Source organism: Mustela nivalis (genome assembly GCF_964662115.1).
Source record: "Mustela nivalis genome assembly, chromosome: 2".
In the NCBI taxonomy this organism is placed as follows: Eukaryota; Metazoa; Chordata; class Mammalia; order Carnivora; family Mustelidae; genus Mustela; species Mustela nivalis.
The window spans coordinates 34,909,780-34,929,047 of record NC_139021.1 but is presented as its reverse complement, the minus strand read 5'-3'; the positions used below and the strand labels follow the sequence as shown (position 1 = coordinate 34,929,047).

At 45.0% G+C, this 19,268-nt stretch overlaps 1 protein-coding gene across 4 annotated transcripts in view; it reads left to right on the top strand.

Annotated features, from left to right (window-relative positions):
* The window catches only part of GRHL2 (grainyhead like transcription factor 2), a 162,281-nt gene that overhangs the window by 127,053 nt on the left and 15,960 nt on the right, over positions 1 to 19,268 (top strand). For 3 of the 4 annotated variants that reach the window (XM_082722745.1, XM_082722742.1, XM_082722744.1), the window contains exons 10-13: positions 93 to 180; positions 626 to 765; positions 5,048 to 5,079; positions 16,746 to 16,840. In XM_082722745.1, the coding sequence (XP_082578871.1) occupies positions 93 to 180; positions 626 to 765; positions 5,048 to 5,079; positions 16,746 to 16,840 (355 nt within the window). The remainder of the gene's footprint in view (positions 1 to 92; positions 181 to 625; positions 766 to 5,047; positions 5,080 to 16,745; positions 16,841 to 19,268) is intronic. The other variant, XM_082722743.1, reaches the window with a different exon arrangement.

Here is a 19,268-nt window from a genome sequence, read left to right as displayed (position 1 = left end):
CTGCTTTGTTTCTTATCCTACAGACTTGTCTATGGGTGCTGTTTTTGCATGCTCTGATAACATAGCTGGCATTGTTTGCTTTTCCCTGTTAGGGAGCAGAAAGGAAAATCCGAGACGAAGAGAGGAAGCAGAACAGGAAGAAGGGGAAAGGCCAGGCCTCCCAAACCCAGTGCAACAACTGTGAGTGTTGCTGAGGAGGGGTGGGCTCTGCCCAGGCCATGTCTCCTCAGGGGGACAGGTGGGAAGAAGTGGGTGGTGGGCGAAATGATGGGTGTGGGAGGGATGGCCAGCTTTTCCCTAGCCACGAAGACTGGGTGACTTGTGTCTCTGAAAAGCAAATGGTATCCCACGATCACGGATTGTTTGTGCTGGGAGGGACTTTGTAATATCACGGAGCCCAACATCTTCCTCCTCTAGATGAGGAATCTAGGCATGAGAGGCTCTATCACCAGAGTGCTCGCCCAGAGCTCACGCGCTTTCTGTTGGTTTGGCAGTGGGAGATGGGGCGATTGTAAAATGTGTTCACATCTGTGGCTTTTGGAAAGCTTCAGAGGGAACAAGAGGGAACTCAGACCAGGGCTTACAGCTGAGAGCTCCAAGTCACACACAACCCTCTCTCGTCCAGCCTCTGATGGGAAGCTGGCAGCGCTGCCTTTACAGAAGAAGAGCGACATCACCTACTTCAAAACCATGCCCGACCTGCACTCACAGCCGGTGCTGTTCATACCCGATGTTCACTTCGCAAACCTGCAGAGGACAGGACAGGTAGGCTCCACCTGCTAACATACACCTGCCCTCCCTCTCCGGGCCAGTGGAACCTTAAGACTGAAACACGTCAGGCAGTGTTGACCTTGAAAATAACCTTTGCACTCCATGTGTTGCCTGAAAAGCCAGTCATTCCCTAAGAAAGTGGATTTGTATAGAAAGGAATGTCTCAGCAGAAGAAACTCACTTAGTAAGGGGAAGAAGAGAGTGAGCGATAGTGGTGAAGTGTTGACAAAGCAGTGAAAGCGGAAGAAAGTAAGGAGGCTGATAAACTTAGAGAAGTTTTGCGAGGTTTCGGGCTGTCCTTTGGGCCTGTGGAATTAGCCTGGTGCAACAGAGCTCCATCTAATGGTGGAAAATTGAACTGCACCCAAAGCTTCAGAAAGTTGCCCAAGAGGAAAATTTTTTGATTATATAAAACCGTATCAACAATTTTCCCCCTAGTAAATTAACAGTTCCCATTGAATACATAAATAACTCCACACCAAAAGAAAAACTAGATTGTAGACAAGCCTTTTTAAAAGTAATTCTTGTCTTCTGGTTATATCTACAAGCAAAGAGCTAAAATTAAAATAACATAAACACCCAGTAATCAACTCCGGAAGGTAGCTCAAGTTGATGAAATATTAGGTGTCCACTAAAATTAAACTGATTTTTTTTTTTAAAGATTTTATTTATTTATTTGACAGAGAGAGATCACAAGTAGGCAGAGAGGTAGGCAGAGAGTGAGAGAGGGAAGCAGACTCCCCGCTGAGCAGAGAGCCCGATGCGGGACTCGAGCCCAGGACCCTGAGATCATGACCTGAGCCGAAGGCAGCGGCTTAATCCACTGAGCCACCCAGGTGCCCCCAACTAAAATTATAATTATGTAAATTATGTAGCAATATAGGAACTAGTTACAATAACATTTAGTGCAAGAAAAAGTTAGCATACCCTTTTGTGTCTATACTGTGATTCTAGATATATATCTGAACTTGAATGTAACAAAAATTGTAACATTTGATGTTAAGTGATGGATGATTTTTTCTATTTTTAATATTTTTAGTATTATTTATTTTATGTGATAAATTAGAGTCGTTAAAAAAATGTACTTGCCTAGCATTAGCCTGATTTGTCCTTCAATAAATAAGTCGGGTTTTAGTGAATCTTGTGTGGGTTAGCTTTCTTTTAAACTCAAAATCCTCCAAGGAAAAGTTTGTTTTGAGAAATGAGGCATATTGACATACTCAAGTTTTTCTCGCATTCTGAATGTTCAGACACTCAGTGGAATTGACCTTAGTCAGGAGAGGACATCATTATTGGCTCAACTTGCTCTTTCTGAAGAATATATTGTCCTTCCCCGTGTTGTTGCATTATAGGTATGAAACAAAGCAGTTACAGCAAGCGAGGGTTCTTTGTTGCTGTTCATGACAGAACATGGTTACAAAATCCAACTAGTGTTTTCTTAGAGTGCATTCCACTAAAAACTAATTTAACAATCTCATCCTGTCTTACTTGTTTGATAGGAACAAGGTCACAAGGGAGAAAGAGGAATGTTAAGATTTATCAAGCTATGAGGGCCAGCACCTCATTTTAATTTATTTTTTTAATTCCCAAGAGTTTGGTGATTTGTTCATTTACCGTCTTAGCCCCATAGGATTTTATGAAGCTGGGTATCCGCACTTTCCAGAAGAAGGGGTAATTCAAATTGTTCTTAATGTTTACCATCATGATTCTGGCTTCGGCTCTGTGTCAAAGCTGACAGCCTGACCTGTTCTCTTGGCAACGTTTCCCTGAAAAATACAAAGCTGTAAATAAATCTTCAGAGGAAAATTGACCAAATCTGTGAGTCTTCTGGCCTCACTTGGCCTCTCCATGTCCGAACTGTGTTCCTAGTCTGTGGCCAAATCAGAAGGAAAATGTAGCCTGAATAGTTTATTAGGTTTTTCTGGGGGTTTTTTTGTTTGTTTCTTTTCTTTCTTTTTTTTTTTTAATTTTATTTTACAGTTTATTTGGTTTTAGCATTTGCAGAGCAGCTCACTCAGCACCCCTAGGTCATGGGCAAAGTTCAGTTCTGCAGTCTGGGGTCACCCTGGCAGAGCCCTCAGGCTTCCCCTGTGGCTGTGGAGCCAGAATGAAGGGGGTCAGTGAGGGAGCCTGCTGAAGCTCTGGGCAAGGAAGGAGCACAGTCAGCTGTGCTCTGGAACAATGCGAGAATAGTCCATGGTTGATCGACTTACTTGGTTGGCCCAAGGACAGGAGCACCTACAGTGTGGCTGGTTGGGACTTAAAATCTGCCTTTTCTTCTAAGAGCTAGAAAGCCGGGAGATGGGTCCAGAGGCAGAGCTAGAAAGTAGGGAGACAGGTTCAGAGGCAGGAGGGAAGACGACAGTGCCGTGATGACAGAAGTGGGTGTGGGGAGGTGTCTCATTTTGACATGCAAAACAAGATCCAGCTGTGGCAGGTCAGGTCCCAGATGGTCCCTGGGGCTTTTCCCTGGAATGCCTTTAAAAACAGGAGCTTGGGAGAAATTGTGAGATACAGAGGCATCATCCTTCTGATTGGACTTCCTCAAGGCACCTGAACCCAAGGAGGACTTGGCTCTTCCCTCATACCCTCAAGAGCAGTCTTTCCTGTTGTAGTTTGTAAACCACCTTCCCCAAAACCACAGGCGTGCTTGATAAGAATTCAGGTTCCCAAGTTCCATTCCTAGTGTTTTGAATCAAAATCTCTGAAGAGGGTTCCATATTTTTTATGCACTCTAAAGTTTGAGAAACACTCTCTAAAAATTAAATTCATATCACTAAGCCCTAGAGCCAACAAGGAAGATACAGTGGCCACTGTATGAGAGAAGTGACAGTGCAAGGGCAGGGATAGGGACAGTGTGGTAGAGGCCATTCAGGAGGGCAGGAAAACACTTAAGTGAAGGCTGCTTCATTTCAGGGTCACCAGTCAACTTTGCAGAGAGCCCTCCATGACCCTGTCACACAGAGAGGGCAGATGCGTTACACTGCATTTAAAGAAACTAGCAAAAAGCAGGCCAACGTCAGGATGTTTTTCCCAAAAAATCCAGTTTTGTGGCCAGTGCTGTGGGCCAGGCTCCCTGACTTATGTGGGCCATTCCATATGCACCTAAATAGACAGTCCCATTTCTAGAACATCACCGAGGCAGAAACTCCAGTGCCACATTGAAGCCTGGGGTATGGCAGAAGAAAACAGCTTACCTTTGCTGCTTTCTGTTAAAAAGGAACACAGTACACAATACCACAATAGACATAAACAGTTTTAAGAGGGTAAGTTCCCTGTGGAAATCTTACTATGACTAGAGTGGCTCATGCCCAAGGAGTTCCGGGTGGCTGGCTCTGTTATGCCGTGAAGTTGGGGAGTGACAGCATCCCAGGCACTGCCAGGAGCCTTTGAGAAGTGCATCTGCACCGGCAGAGACTACTGAAGTTAAAATGTAAATGTCTGATGCTAACTTGGGTTTCGCCCTTTACCAGAACAAAGATGATCCCGAAACACGTAGATGAAGCTCAAGAAAGGTCATGTTCATAAATCATTGGGTCACGTGGACCTACATGCATACCAGGTCCCCTCTGGAGTTCTGTAGTTTCATAAAATAATAAGGATGCTTCATAATTTCTCTAAATCTGATTCTGCCTGCCACAGGGCTGACCACTGAAAGGAATCTGTTCTCAGAAGTCTGGCCTGGAGCACCTCCTAGAGCTACATGGCCTTTCCCCAGCCTGAGGACAGTCGACTTTAAATGTCTTTGTTTATGGGATGCCAGAAAGGCCCAGGCCCTTTCGGGGAACCAACAGAGAGGCCTGGGGTTACTGCCGCACTGCCCTGGGACTCTTGCTCCTGTCCCTTCCCTAGAGCACAGTATCTGTCGTCAGCTCACCTCTGGACCCGATAGGACTGGCTACTCACAGGCCTTGCTCCAGAGCCTTTCTAAACAATGATTTGTAGATCCTGCTAAAGTAGACCTTTAATATCAAAAGCAAGGGCTGGCTTAAAACTGTAAGTAATCTGATCAGAATGACGTGAGCTAGAAATAATCAGATTTCCAATTTGACTTCCTTAAAATCTAAGAAATAACCCTAGGGAGAATGTGGGGTTAAAGTTGTATTTCCTTGGACATGCGTGCGTGTGTGCGAACACACACACACACAGCGTCATGACACAGATTTGCCTATCGTCTTCTTTAAAACAGAGTGAGAGCCTAGGAAAGTCTGGATCCCGTGATATATTTCCATTTCTTGCGTCTGACCTACAGTAAGCCTGTTGTTTTTTCCCACAGGTGTATTACAACACGGATGATGAACGAGAAGGGTAAGACACTCAGTTCTTTCGCCTTGCGTCCAGAGTCAGTTCGTGGCAGTAAAAATGGCTCTTGGAGCACGGGATAACCATGGGCTTAGAGCTGAGAAATGAGAAAGGCTTGACCCTGGGGCTGTCTCAGAGGAAGGCTAGGGAAATGCTGTTCTCCTTCCGACCTTTCTTTATCTCTCTTCTTTCTATGATCTGCCTCTGAATAACTAGCTATTTTTCCAAGTGACCTATCGCTTAGATTTTGCCTTTTCACCAGTAATCCAACTACTGTCATCTCTGGCCCCAACACAAGATCAGGGTGAGCGTGGGGTGAGAGCCAGGGAGACAGCCTGCCCTGCCTAGGCAGTAGTGCTCAGGTCACCCACGTGAATCTCTTCAAGCCCTCACTGTGGGAGATGGCCCAGGGCTAGTGGCGAGGCTAGTGTGAATGAAGCTAGGGAGGCTGAGAGCCTAGTCACCGTCCTTGGGATTGTCCGTAAGGAAGGGTTTACATGGGGTCACTAAGACTCCCAAGTGTCTTGCACATCGAGTTTCTACATAGTGCTTTCTGTGCATTTGCTCATTTTATATACTCCTGGAATTTTAGAAACAAAAGGGAATCTTCGAGGTCATTTAGCTGACCCTCTCTTCTAAGCAGTGTAACGCAGTACCCCACATTTTTGATAGGGAGTCAGGCAGCTTCTACTTGGACACTCTCACTGAATGTAAGACAGCTCTGACACCATTGGACAGTGGCAGCTCTCAGAAAGTTCTTTTGTTGAACTGATGTCTGCCTTCACCCACTGACTTGAGTTCTGCTCTAGAGAAGCCCCATCCATTTCTCTTCATTCAAATATAGTTTTATATCTCAACCTCCCCACTCCAGGAGATACCACCAAATTTTTGATAGTTTCCCTAGAACTGGCTCTCAGAAATAAATATCTGTTCTCAACCATATAAGTTGGAGATTATACTGGGATAATTTCTTTTTGTGACCTGGACCCTTTTTCCTCTTAAAGCAACCTAGAACTGTATTCATTTTTCAATATCCTATGTTATATTACATATATACCACTAAAATCTTGGTTTGCATTCTGTCTGTGTAACTGAAGTCTTCAGATCATTTTATTCAGACTGTAGTCAAATCAGGGCTTCCCTGTGCTTAAGCAGTTAGTATAATTAATTTATAAAACATTTCTCGGTGAAATAAGTGGAGCAGATATCGCTGAGTTCATTTCCTAGAGCAGAGTTTGGTAAACTACAGCCTGAGGGCCAAGTCAGCCCATCACCTGTTTTTGAACAGTCCATAAACGTTTTTTTCTTTTTCTTTTTTAAGTAGGCTTCATGCCTAGCGTAGTGCCCGGGGCAGGGCTTGAACTCATGACACTGAGATCAAGACCTGAACTGAGATCAAGAGTTGAATGCTTCACCACCTGAGCCATCTAAGCACCCCATCTGCAAACATGTTTAAATGGTCCCCCCCCCCAAAAAAAAATCCAAAAGAAGAATAATATGGTGTGACAAGTGAAAATTAAATGAGATTCAAGTTTCAAGTTTCCCTAAAGTTTCATTGGAATATAGCCATGTTAATTCCATTATGTCTTGTCTGCGGCTGCCTTCCTACTGCAACATCGGAGCTGACTAGTTGCAACACAGACCCGTTTAGGCTGGAAAGCCTAAATATTCACTAATCTGGCCCTTTACATAGGAAAAAGTGTGCCACCCTCTGGTGAGGTAGAGAAGCTCAAAGGACGCGAAGAATTCCCCAGCTGGTTAGGTGCAGAACCTTGCCCAGCACCTGACCTCTAAATTCAGAGTTCTGAATTTTCTAAATACCTAATTAGATTGTTCTTTTTATCTTGGCACACAGGTAATAGATTCCCCAGTGGCTGGAAGGAGCAGAAAGATTAGCACTATCCATTCTCATCTGGTACCTACTTTACCAGGGACCATGTGGCGTCATGGAAAGATAGTGACTCTGAACTTAGGAAGCCTGGGTTCTACTCCTCCAGGGCCATGGCTTACCAACGTGAGGCTTTGGCCTGGCTCCTTGACCTTTGGCCTTCGGTTTCCTCAGCTGTGAAATGAGGCTTTTGGATGAGGTGACCTTCGAGGTCTCATCTAGCGCTCTACTTACTCTTTCGTACTCTTCCCTTCTACCAGAGAAGTTAGCGTCGTCTGGGAGAAGTGCCTGAGACCCCAGTGCTGCCTCATGTGCACACCTCCCCTGGCACAGCCCACATGGCCCTTCCTAGCAAGCTGGCAATGTTTAGGTGGCCAATGACCTATTTCTAACTCGTCTGGCTTGGCCTCTCTGTAGGAATTACCCTCTGCTGTTGCATAATCATGAGGCCTGAGACCTGAGCCTCTGTCTCTCATATGTCTAGTTAGACTTCGGTTGAGCATGGTAGGTGGCCTTGGAGCCCCAGTGCTAGTACAGGGTTGGTACATGGCCATTGTTATATGTTGAAGTAATAGTTAACATTCACTAGCTGTCTTGGCTAGGCACTGTCCTAAGTGCTTTGTATGCATCGTTGGGTTGAAGTCTCCCAAAATTCCCATGGGGAAGATGCTGTCATGGTCTCCACTTTATAATGAGCAGCAGAGCTTGGGACCGAGAAGCGTGGTCTGAGTCACGCAGCTGGCAGTGATAGAGGCAGGATCGGAACCGGGTCTAGTGGTGCTCCCTGTGGCCCGCTCTTGTCATCAGGCCCTGTCACCTCGCTGTCTTAATTCTTGATCCGTGGCTGACAGGGAGGCCCAGAGAGAGGCCCCGCCCCCCGTTGTGATCGCTTTCTGGTCTTGACCAAGGCACACCCTTGGCTCACGCTCTGGAGTGCAGGACCCAGACTGTGACAAGCCCAGGTGAGGGTACCTGGCAGAGGGGGCCAGTGCTCTGAGCCCCGAGGAGTGCCACCTGCCCTGGCACTCGCAGAGCCTGGCACTTGCAGAGTTCAGTGCTCCCTGCCAAGCAAGAGCCATTAGTATGACAGCATCTTGTTAAGAGCTGGGAAGCCGCATTCTCTCAACCACAGCCAGAGGAGGTAGTACAGTGAGGCCCGCTGCTCCCTCGCCCGGCTGCTCGGAGGCCCCTGTGGTACGAAGACACAGGCTTGTTCACAAGCACAGCCCGGAGCCTCCAGTGCCAGCAAAGCTGGGTGTGATTAAAGCGGGAAAGTAGAGGAAACACAGATGAGATGGGAGGGGGAGCCATCAATAGGCACGTGCTCAAACGGGACAAAAATGGGAACACCTGTTTGTTCCTGCCTCTCTTGATGATAAAGTGAGTATGGGGAGGGAGACTTCTGGTGCTGAGTTTGGGCTTCAGTAGAGCCCACGCAGGTTTGTTTCCTAGGCCGGGGATCCGAGTTAGATGCAGAGGCTCTGGATAGTGCTTCTCAGCAGCAGGCCTCTTGCTGCAGTTTGGAATCAGGGGGAGTTGAAAAATAACTCACATAGGGGTAGCACCCCCCGGGGATTTCAATTTCATTGGCATGGGGCACAGCTTAGGTAGGGAGACCTTTCCAGAGTCCCCGGGTGATCCTGATGCCCAGCAGTGTGCGTGAGGTCCTCTGCCCTGGAGGCAGCCAGCTGTGATCTGAATCAGACTGTTACAAGCTCCGTAACTTAGTATAATGACTTTGTGCAGTCTCATCTAAAAATAGCAAATGCTAATACCTAGCTAGTAGTCTGTCGAATGTCCTAGAATGTGGGAGAGGCTTTCAAGGGGAAAAAAAAATCATGGCTGTTATTATTGTGGCTAAGGTTCCTTTTCAAGCCCCCAATAAATGATACTTAACTGAGAAATGGAAGAGAGGGGGAGGAAGAAGAATGGAAAGAACAAGCCAGACAGGAAGAATTTTCTGTGGAATATGGGCTCTTAAACAGGGATCCGTGAATCCTTGGGTTTTTTTATGGGGAAGAGGAAGGGCTTTAAACCCCTTGAAGCCATATGTAAATTGCTATGCAAATGTCACACATGGTGGGAAATGCTGTTCTAATCCATTACTTCAGGGGACCTGGTCCCCATGCCCGTCTGACCTCTAGTTCCTGGAAAACCCTTCTTGCCTTAATCTCTTGTCCACAGTTGTCCCCACAGAGGGCTCCCCCCCATTCCAGCTTACAGTGGGGTCCCTTCAAGTCCAGCACCTCTGTAGATTTCACACCGCATTTGGGGCACAGGGACCCTTGGCAAGTGTGTCTGGAGGACAGTGGTTTCCCTCCAAGAATCTGCCATCACCATGGTGCTGATTGGAATCCTCAGACCACAGTCCTCTCCAAAAATTTCTCTTAACCCCTTGCTTTTTCTCAAAGGCACACCACCTTGGGGCTGCACTGTATTATCTCCTCAAAAGCTGACAGTTCAGGAGAAGGAAAAGGTTTGACAGGACAACCACAACCCTGTGGATTGGTCCCATACCAGCTCAGGGAGACAGCTGCCCAGGATGACGTCACTCATCATGCTGAAGGATGCCAGTAGAGGGCCCTGCCATTCCTCTTGCAGGAGGGAGAGTCCTGTAGATATTGCCAGACCAAACTATGAGCTTGGTTACAGTGTTGCTGAGAAGAGCCAGTTCTGGTGCTCATCTACCATGGAAGCAAACACTTTGGCTAAAGTTCAGTACCCTTGGGAAAAGTTAGAGATTATTAACCAATAACCAGTGAGTGCATTTAATCAACATAATATTAAATCTAAAAAGTCATCGCCCTGTGTTCATCAGCACAAAATAAAAATCTTCTAGCATTCCAACTACTTCTTTGAAAGGAACGCTTTCACAGAGTTCCAAGTGCTTTGCTTTGATAAGGTTCTCAGGGATGCTAAGCAAACTATGAAATAGTAGCAAGGTATACTGGGCTCACAAGGTGGTTAAAAATAAAAGACAACTCCCCCCAGTTTCCCAAGGAAGAGCTGAAAACATAAATTAAAGCTTTAGGGCCAGTTTGAATCGTTAAACCATTATGGATATTGCCGAAAGAATCAATGATTTACTGGTCCTTGCTTTTGTTCATTTAATTAACCTACATTTAAAGAGTAACGTAGTTCAGAAATGTCTGTTACATTTTATGAAACACTTTTTTTCCCCGAGTTCTTTACAATTCATCTTTGACATAGGGTCTTTCTCATCACTAAAATTAAATGTTTTGTGTCATCTCACACTATTTATCAGGGGAATTATTTCTCACTACGGTCCAAGTAGAGATACAGCTCTTTTTAAATCCTTATCTTCAAGACTGTCCTCGGAAATTTTATCCCAAGTCACAGATGCTGATTCTTATAACATAGAAATAACTACACAAGTATCTGCCACAAATTTGCCTCCCACTTTCAGTTGTTTTTAATTAAAATTTTTATTTCATGATAATAGATCCATATGCAGTTGTTAAGAAGCCCCCTTTTTGACTGATACATTTTTATTTTTTACTGTTAAGCATTGCATTTAAAAATCCACCCAGTAATTCTCAAATCTGCATCAGATAAGCAAAGGAGGTTTTAAAAAATATGTAAATTATTTTCATCAGTATCTTACATTCATACCAGTTGTCCTTGCTTGTATACTAGTTTACTCTTTTGCAAACTGGAAGATTTGAACTAAAGACTCCTTTTATAAATTTAACCCATATTAACTCTTTCCACTACTCTTCATTTCTTTCTCAACTTCTCTGTTTTTCCTTGGGATTTTTTTTCCTGCTGCCTGAAGAACTCCGTTTGACATTTTTGTTGCTATTGTTGTTGTGGAACTTTTGGCAAAGAAATCTCTCATAGTGTTTGTCTATTATAAATGCTTTTATTTAATGGTCAGTTTTGTAGGATATTCTTGCTAGATACCAAATTCCAGGTTGTCAATTACTTTCTTTCAGTTTTTGTTTCCATCATTACTGTTGAGAAATCGTGTATCTGTCTTCTTGTCGCTGCTTCGAATGTGGCTGCCCATCCTTCCTCCTTCCTTTCCTTTTTTCCTTCCTTCCCTCTCTCCTTCCCTTTCTTACCATTTGAGAAGACTGCTTTAAAATGTTTTTCTTTCTTTTAGTTTTTCAGAATTTTTATTACGATGTTCCTACCTGGGGACGCCTGGGTGGCTCCGTGGGTTAAGCAGCTGCCTTTGGCTCAGGTCCCACATCAGGCTCCTTGCTCGGCAGGGAGCCTGCTTCTCCCTCTGCCTCTGCCTGCCATTCTGTCTGCCTGTGCTCGTTCTCTCTCTCTCTGACTAAAAAAAAAAGATGTTCCTACCTGTAGGTTTCCTTTATTTTTTTCCTGCTTGGTATCTTACAGCACTTACTGAATCTCTGGGTTGATGTCTTTCATCAGTTTGGGTACACTAGCAGCTATTATCTCTTCAAACAGTGCTTCTTAAGTGTTCTCTCTCTGTACTTCTTTGAGATTTGAAATGTATATTAGAATGTTGTATTGTGCCCTGTGTTTTTTATGTGCTTTTCTGAAACGTACATCTTCTTTGCTCACTTTTTGTCAGCCTGGATATTTTCTTTTTCTTTTTCTTTTTTTTTTTTTTTTTTTAAAGATTTTGTTTATTTATTTGACAGACAGACATTACATGTAGGCAGTGAGGCAGGCAGAGAGAGAGGAGCAAGCAGGCTCCCTGCTGAGCAGAAAGCCCGATGCAGGGCTCGATCCCAGGACCCTGGGATCATGACCTGAGCCGAAGACAGAGGCCTAACCCACTGAGCCACCCAGGCGCCCTAGCCTGGATATTTTCTATTGACCTAATGAGTTCTTAATTTCAGTTATCATACTTTTTAGTTCTAGGGTTTACACTTAATTGGTTTATTTATTTTAATAGATTCCAGTTCTATATGTCTTGACACTTGTATTCATGAACACAGTGACAATTATTTTTAAGTTCACATCTGGTAACTCACTAAGTGTGTTTTCTGTGGGCCTGTTTCTATCGCCTGGTTTTCTCTTGGTCCTCTTTATTAGTATATTTACTAAGCATTAGTTGAATGGTGAACGATGTATATAAAAATTATGGAAGATCTAGGTGACCATGTTTTTCTCTTATGAAGGTTTTCCCTGTCCTCTGGTGTGCAGTCTGAATGAATGCAGATCACTACTCCATTTGGGACAGAACTGACCCTAAGCTAGGTTGCAATTTGTATTAGCCTCAAACTACTTTATCCTAACCCCTAGACTGGCTTTGATGGACTTTCTCTGGGCCCTCTTCCTTGGTGGGATCTGAAATCTGATTTTTGTCTCTTTCGCACAGGGAGACTACTAAAACCTCCTCTATGATTTTCAAGGACCTTCTGTTTAATTTCATAGGTTCTTGTCCTCTGCAGTTTAGGGGCTTGGCAGATATCTCAAAAGGAAAACTGCATAGTCTGGTTTGCTTCTTTGTGCTTGCTTACTCTCTGGAGGTTTTTCCATTAGTCCTAGATGCCTTTGCAGCCCCAAACACCAATTTCTATTTCTCTAACACTGTAAGATTACCAGAAGCTGTGCACTCATTTTAATCCCTGCATATGTGCCTCAGCTGGGGTTCTCACCTTCTGTTCCCCGTCAAGAACTGGCAGATGCTCTTGAGGGGACAGTGGCTCACTGATGACCAGCTCACCGCTCTGCATTCCCTTCCCTGAGACCTCAGCTTCTCCAGCCCTGACTGCCCCATCAGCAGTCTCCACTACTTTCAAGAGATCTTCTGTCTGCTGTTTAATTTTAACAGTTTTCACATTGTTCTTGGCTAGAACATTGGCGTGCCATCAGCTGCATGTCATCAGGACCAGAAATACCTGTATTTCCTCTTCAGATGACCCTTCTGGGGCCTACTAACCTCGTCATTTATTACTTGGCATTTTTGAGCTCTTAACTGTAGTAATCGTTACTAAATCTAGGTGTGGCTTTTGTTTGTTTTGCTCATTCTGCTAGATGAGCTCTATCAGTACCCCAGATTAGTGTTGATTAAAGTCATTTTGGGATGATTACCCAAAGAGTAATTTGTTACTGAAATTAATTGAGATCCTACTCCATACTGTGAGGGACCTTGTAAGGACCTGAACACAAGAAAGTCTCCTCTTTTCTGAGGCTAACAGGGGAGGAAGCTCGCTTTATTTGGGGGCATACATGGTAATTGGCACATGTAGATGTGAAATAGACAAACTGTGTCTCCATGGTGCCTGCAACTTATTTTTGCACCTTACTTCGGTGCCTCCGCACTTGGCACGAATGGCTAGAGCAGCTCAGCCTGGCGGGTATGGCCAGAGACCCAGGCTTCAGATCCAAACACCTTAGCAGTTCTTTGTTTCTATCTCAGGGACTCTCTTTCCCTGAGACTGACCCCACAAGGCAATGGCTTCATAGGCTGCTAAACCCGGAGTCACCCCAATATTAGCCACACATGTGCCAGTGAGATAGAGATTGACGTCAGAGAAAGCGCCTTCTCCTGGTTCTCCAGTCCATCAGTGGTACAGGGCAGTGTAATGGGACAGGACAGGGGGAGACCTGAAAAATTTGTGTTCTTTTCATCTATCAAATGGGTCTGTCATACCTGCTTCTCTTTTCTTGCTTTGCTTTGAAAATAAATGAAACATTTGAATCCAGACCACACAAACTTATTGACTCCTGCTAGTTTTGTAGATTGGAAGTTGTGAAAAAGCATTTTTGAAATCCCAAGAGAAGTGTGGTTTATCCAAGATGTTATTTTAATGGCAGAGTTTGTAATGACTCAGAATGGGGTGCTATCAAAAGCCAGCAGGACTGGAAGAATATAAATAAATGTTGCTTGGTGAGAAAAGAAAAATCACCAGTTTAGGAACCCTCACACAGCATGAGAGCATGTCTGGTGATGTTTCAGGCTATTTACCTGCTATTAACCTACTGGTTGCTGACAGTTGTGTGAATTGATTTTTAATCTTCTGCTCCCAAGGTCATGGTCATCCCATTTCCAAGACGCAATGGAATAACATGACCTGCTTTTATGATAAGGTAGTGAGGTGAAAACACAGGGGAACAGTGCCCTAACAACCTATTGCCACTGTGAACGGGGACTTGAGTTTGAGTTTTTTCTCTAGTTGTTTTCACAGTTTGACTTACTTGGGAATAAAAGAGAATGCTGATTCTTTTTTTTTTTTTTTTTTAAATCTTATTTATTTATTTGACAGAGAGAGATCACAAGTAGGCAGAGAGGCAGGCAGAGAGAGAGGAGGAAGCAGGCTCCCTGCTGAGCAGAGAGCCCGATACAGGGCTCGATCCCAGGACCCTGGGATCATGACCTGAGCCGAGGGCAGAGGCTTTAACCCACTGAGCCACCCAGGCACTCTGAGAATGCTGATTCTTAATAGCATTTCTCATACCCTCAGATCATCATCTCAATTTTCCTGAGCACCTTTATTATGAGGTTGTCCCTCAAAGCTGCATTCTCTAAATAGCCTATCTTACTTGTCAGCCACATCACCCTACCCTTGCACACACTGAGCCTGACGTTGGTTTTCACTAAAATAGGGATAAGATTAACCGTTGCCCTGGCTGGCTCACATGGTGTTCCTGAGACCTCAGTGACCAAGAAGATTTCAAGGACTTTATAAAATGTGAAGTCTTTTTAAAAACCTGAGAGACCTCTTCAGAGCACTAGGCATATGAGATGATAAATTAAAGCATTGTTGGTTTAATAATTTAATAATATTTAATATTTATTGTTATATTTATATTATATAAAATATATGTTATATTTATATAAATTTATATATTATATAAATTTATATATTATGTATTTGGAATAATAAAATTTATAATTTATAAAATAAAAAAATATATATTATATATTTATATTTATATTATGTTTATTATGATATATTTAATATTTAATAATTTAATAGATTTAATAGAAATACTTCTGGACCATCCATAGTTTTGCACCTTGTGCTCTTTGTACCACTGGACCCCACCACTAGCTTGACTTGAGAATTGACAAATAGCTTCTTAATGACAATGATGCCAGTGGGGAATTGTCTTTGTAGCGGGGTTTTGTACTCTCTTGGAAGTGTCTCAGCTTCCCATGCAGGAAGCTTTTCCAACATGGGTCCTTTAGTTGCACCAAAGTGCATTCTTTGCTCTCTGAGGGTCCAGGGAAACTTTGGCATCTTTCAAGCTCTCTGCCATACTTCTTCTTCTCCATATCTTGCTTTCTCTGATCTCTCCACCTTTATTGACACTGTCATCGTCCTCTCTAACACTTCGGTAGCACTTACCATATATCCAGCAGTGGTGTCAAATTTATTTAATTCTTTTAACAGTCTCCTTTAAAAGACAAGGGATACGAGGCTCATGGTAGTTGAAGAACTTGTCCGTGTTCCCATAGCTGGTAAACTGTAAAGCAGGGGTTTAAACCAAAGTCGTCTGGACCCAGAGTTCATGTCTTAATAATTCTGTTGAACTGCCTGTCTGGCACTGCTTCCTATGCCTAGTTCCAAGAAGCTCCAAAGAGAGAAAAAAATTTCCAAAAACCTGGCAACTCCCTTGAGGGCTTGAAGAATGGCAAGACTCCGTTAGCATTTTCTCCGTATCTAAGCCAGTTTCTGGCTGCTCTAGTAAAACACCACAGACGGGGGTGCTTATGTAACAGAAATGTATTTCTCAGAGTTCTGGAGGCTGGAAGTATGAGATCAGGTGCCCTTATGGTCGGTGTCTCGTGAGATCCCTCTTCTGGCTTGCAGACGGCTGTCTTCTCACTCTGCCTCACAAGGCGGTCCTTTCTTCTTGGGCTGTTAATTCCATCATGGCGGCTGCACCTTCCTGTCCTAATTACCTTTCAAAGGCCTCACCCTTGAATGACATCTTACTGGAGAGTGCGTTTCAACATACGAATTTGGGAAGATACATACAGGGCAGGCCACAACACCCAGCAACAGTGACTTCTCTTCAGTGACAGTCTGTGCTTCCGATTTCCCGATTTCCGTTCCTCCCCAGGACTCCTCCCCTTCCTTGGAGGAGGGCACTTCCCTAGAGTACTCAGAATGGACAGGAACTTCCGGAGGAAATGCAAAGCCACCAGCACTGGCTCCTGTGGGGACGTGTGGGGACTCAGCACCATATTGGGGTCCGGGGGATTCTGAGACACCCCCCCCCCTCCCAAGGAGGAGGGAGGGGCTGGGTGACCGAGGTCTGAGTGTCTGTGGGAACGCCCACCACTGCAGTCTCGTTTGCTCCAACCAGATGGAGCCATAGGACAGCAGGAAGTCAGGGCAGCCTCAGAACTGAGAACCAGCCTGGGAAGCTCGTCTCATTGCCAGCCACCCCCACTGTGCTCTTCATGGGCTGGCAAGAGAGTGTGGGACACTCAGGCTCTCGCTCAGTGGGAGGAGTTCATAATTTGGAGATCACACAGACCACGTTCACCCCTGCTGTCCCCATCCTGGCCCTGATCTTTGGAGTAGGAAGGGGGTTAGGTGCAGGATAGGACATGTAAAACCCAGGGGTCTCATCTTTGTGGATCCATATGCAGTAATGGGCAGTATGTCCTTGGTCCATGCCGTAAAGATACTGGCTCATGTGTTCCGCCCCTGACAGGGATGGCTTGGGGCCTGCAGGGGAGAGGAAGGAGGTTGCTGAGTGGACCCAGCTGTAGAGAACTAGGGATGGTACAAACAAAGGAAAAAGACAGAGCCAGACATGTACATGAACCTTTCTTGTGACTCCCTGCATGCCTTACTAACCAATTTCTGCTCATCTTTTCTAGCAGCAGTGTCCTTGTTAAACGGATGTTCAGGCCCATGGAAGAGGAATTTGGACCCACACCTTCTAAGCAGCTGAAAGAAGAAGGGATTAAGCGAGGTATCTCCCCTCTGGCTCTACAGGGTTGCCAAGCCTCCCATCACAACCCGTGGGGGCGCTTCACACAGAAGCCCGTGCAGCCCAGCCCAGATTCCGTGGTTCACGGCTGGCCTGGGAATGGTTACTGACGCAGGAACGCCACAGTTGGCCCTTGCACTTCTGGCCCTGTCCTTTGAAGCACCTTAAGCAAACATTTATTCTTTCTGGGCACTGGTTCTTTCCTTTGCCTTGGGAGAAAGCTGCCGAAGGTACTGATGAGCCAGCAGTGAGGTCCAAGGTCAGGAAGAAGCTTTCGCTGCACATGAGACAGTACTGTCTCTGAGGCAGTAGCAGCTGAGAATCGTTCCAGAGATGCAAACAGATAAAGGAGCCTGTTTCCTGACATCGCAACTTCTTCACTTTCTCTCAGGCAAGGGTCTTACTCCACTTCATCAAGAGAGTAAGAGAGGAAGTCAGAGTGGGTCGGTGTTTTGCTCTGCCTTTTGATACTGTACGTGACTCACTGTCCTTCCTTGGAGGACGGGGAGCATGTGGGGAATGGCCATTTCCCCTCCTGTCCTGGACTGCTGTGGCCAACGCCAAGAACTTCCAGAGATCTTAGACGTCCCATGCTGGACTTCCCAGTGAGTCAGGCTATCCTGTTAAATATGGTCTCCATCCACACAGACTTGGTTTTTGTTTTTTGTTTTTTAACCGAGAAATTATATTTCTTTTCTGCTTGTTGTAACGGGATTTGTATAATGGTCAAGAGCATCCCCTCTGTTGCCTTCCTCAGCTCTCCAGAGTGGTACGACCTTGGGGAGGCCCTCCGCTCCTTCAAGTCCTTGTTGTAAAAACCGGGATGGCGAGAGTACGTACCTTTGGAGTTGCTGTGAGGACTGATGGAGTACAGCGTATGTTGAACACGTCCCCCGGGTGCCTTCCACACAGAAAGCACTCTGTTCACTATTACAGCTGTGACTTTTATTATTAGATCTGGATCTCGTTAACGTCCGTTCATTGTGAATAAGCAATTAGTGTTTCAAAATGGAAAGAGCATAAATACCTGAGTGGTGTTAATTACATTAGCAACATTTAAACCTTTTGAAAATTGACTTCACAGGCTTCCCATCAAATATTCAGGTGCATTTCGGGCTTCGTTCTCGCATGCTTTTTCTATCACATACTTTAGAACGAAGGAAGAATTATATGGAAATCAGGAATCACACAAGCAAAAGTAATTGTAGCTTGCATCCATATTTAGTGCGTGCTGGCTAGCCCAAAGGTTGTGTTTTTCAGGTTATTTTGAGATTGTGAAGTCAGTATAAAAATTGCCACTGGGAATTCTATTGGGCTGTGACAAAAAACAAGTCTACTGCCTTTGAAACATCTAAATCACAGAGACACACGAGGGCGCTGCAAACTACCAGGGACTGAGCACGTGGTCTCCTGGGTGTGGCTTTCCTTTGGAAAAGGACAGTTACTGAGCCCCTTGCCTGGAGCTCCCAGTCAGAGCTGGTCTTTGACAGAACAAGAGCAATCAGTGTCACTGATGGTTCCCATTGTTTATTTCTTAGAAGTTCTCCAGGAGAGAAAATGACCATAATTATCACAAAAGCCGCCCTTTGTTGTTCTGCCTTTGTAGCCCCTTCCCTGGGTGGCTCCGTGGGAGTTCCTGGGAGCCTGCCCCTGCGGCTGTCTGCCTTTGCCCTAACGTCTGGGGTAGTCGCTGCCGTGGCCACTGTGAGCAGATGGATGGGGTACATGCTGGCCACCATCGCTGCCGTGGCCACTGTGAGCAGACGGATGCTTGTGCGCACCCCGCCACAGCCCCATGGTTACCACACCTGCTGCCCAGGGCAAGCTGGGGAGGTGCTCTGTGAGCCCAGCGGGGGCGAGGGGATACCACCCTGCCAGGCCTCTCTGCCACAGGCTGTGAGAGGGCCTCCAGCCCCTTCCCCGACACCTGTAGCAAGGGTGTCAGCCATACCATTTCAAAGACAAAGAGTTTAAAAAAAAAATCTGTAAATCCAATGGAAGCAGTACTCATTTTAATAGAACATGCTTGGGGTTCCCTTAGGGTCAGCCTGCTGGAAGTGACATTTTAACATTGGGGCTTGTGGGGAAAACCTATAGAATGTTCACTGTGACAGCCACGCCTCTTCTCAATCTAACTGTCCTCATCTAGTTGTACCTGAGATCCTCTGGTCTAATTGTTCCTCGTTATGCCACTGACCTTGAGAACTCTTACAATGCGAGTAGGCCACTGGATCGTTTGAGCTGAAATGGAGACTAGAAATATTCCTCTAAATTTTGAAATCTTTGGAGACACGTTCAACCTGTTATTAGTTTATTTTTATACTTGGTAAAGAGAAGAAACTTTGCAATACTTCAGGGTGTTTTTTTTTTCCTCTTTTGTGTCATACACAAATTGAACATCTGTTGCCTG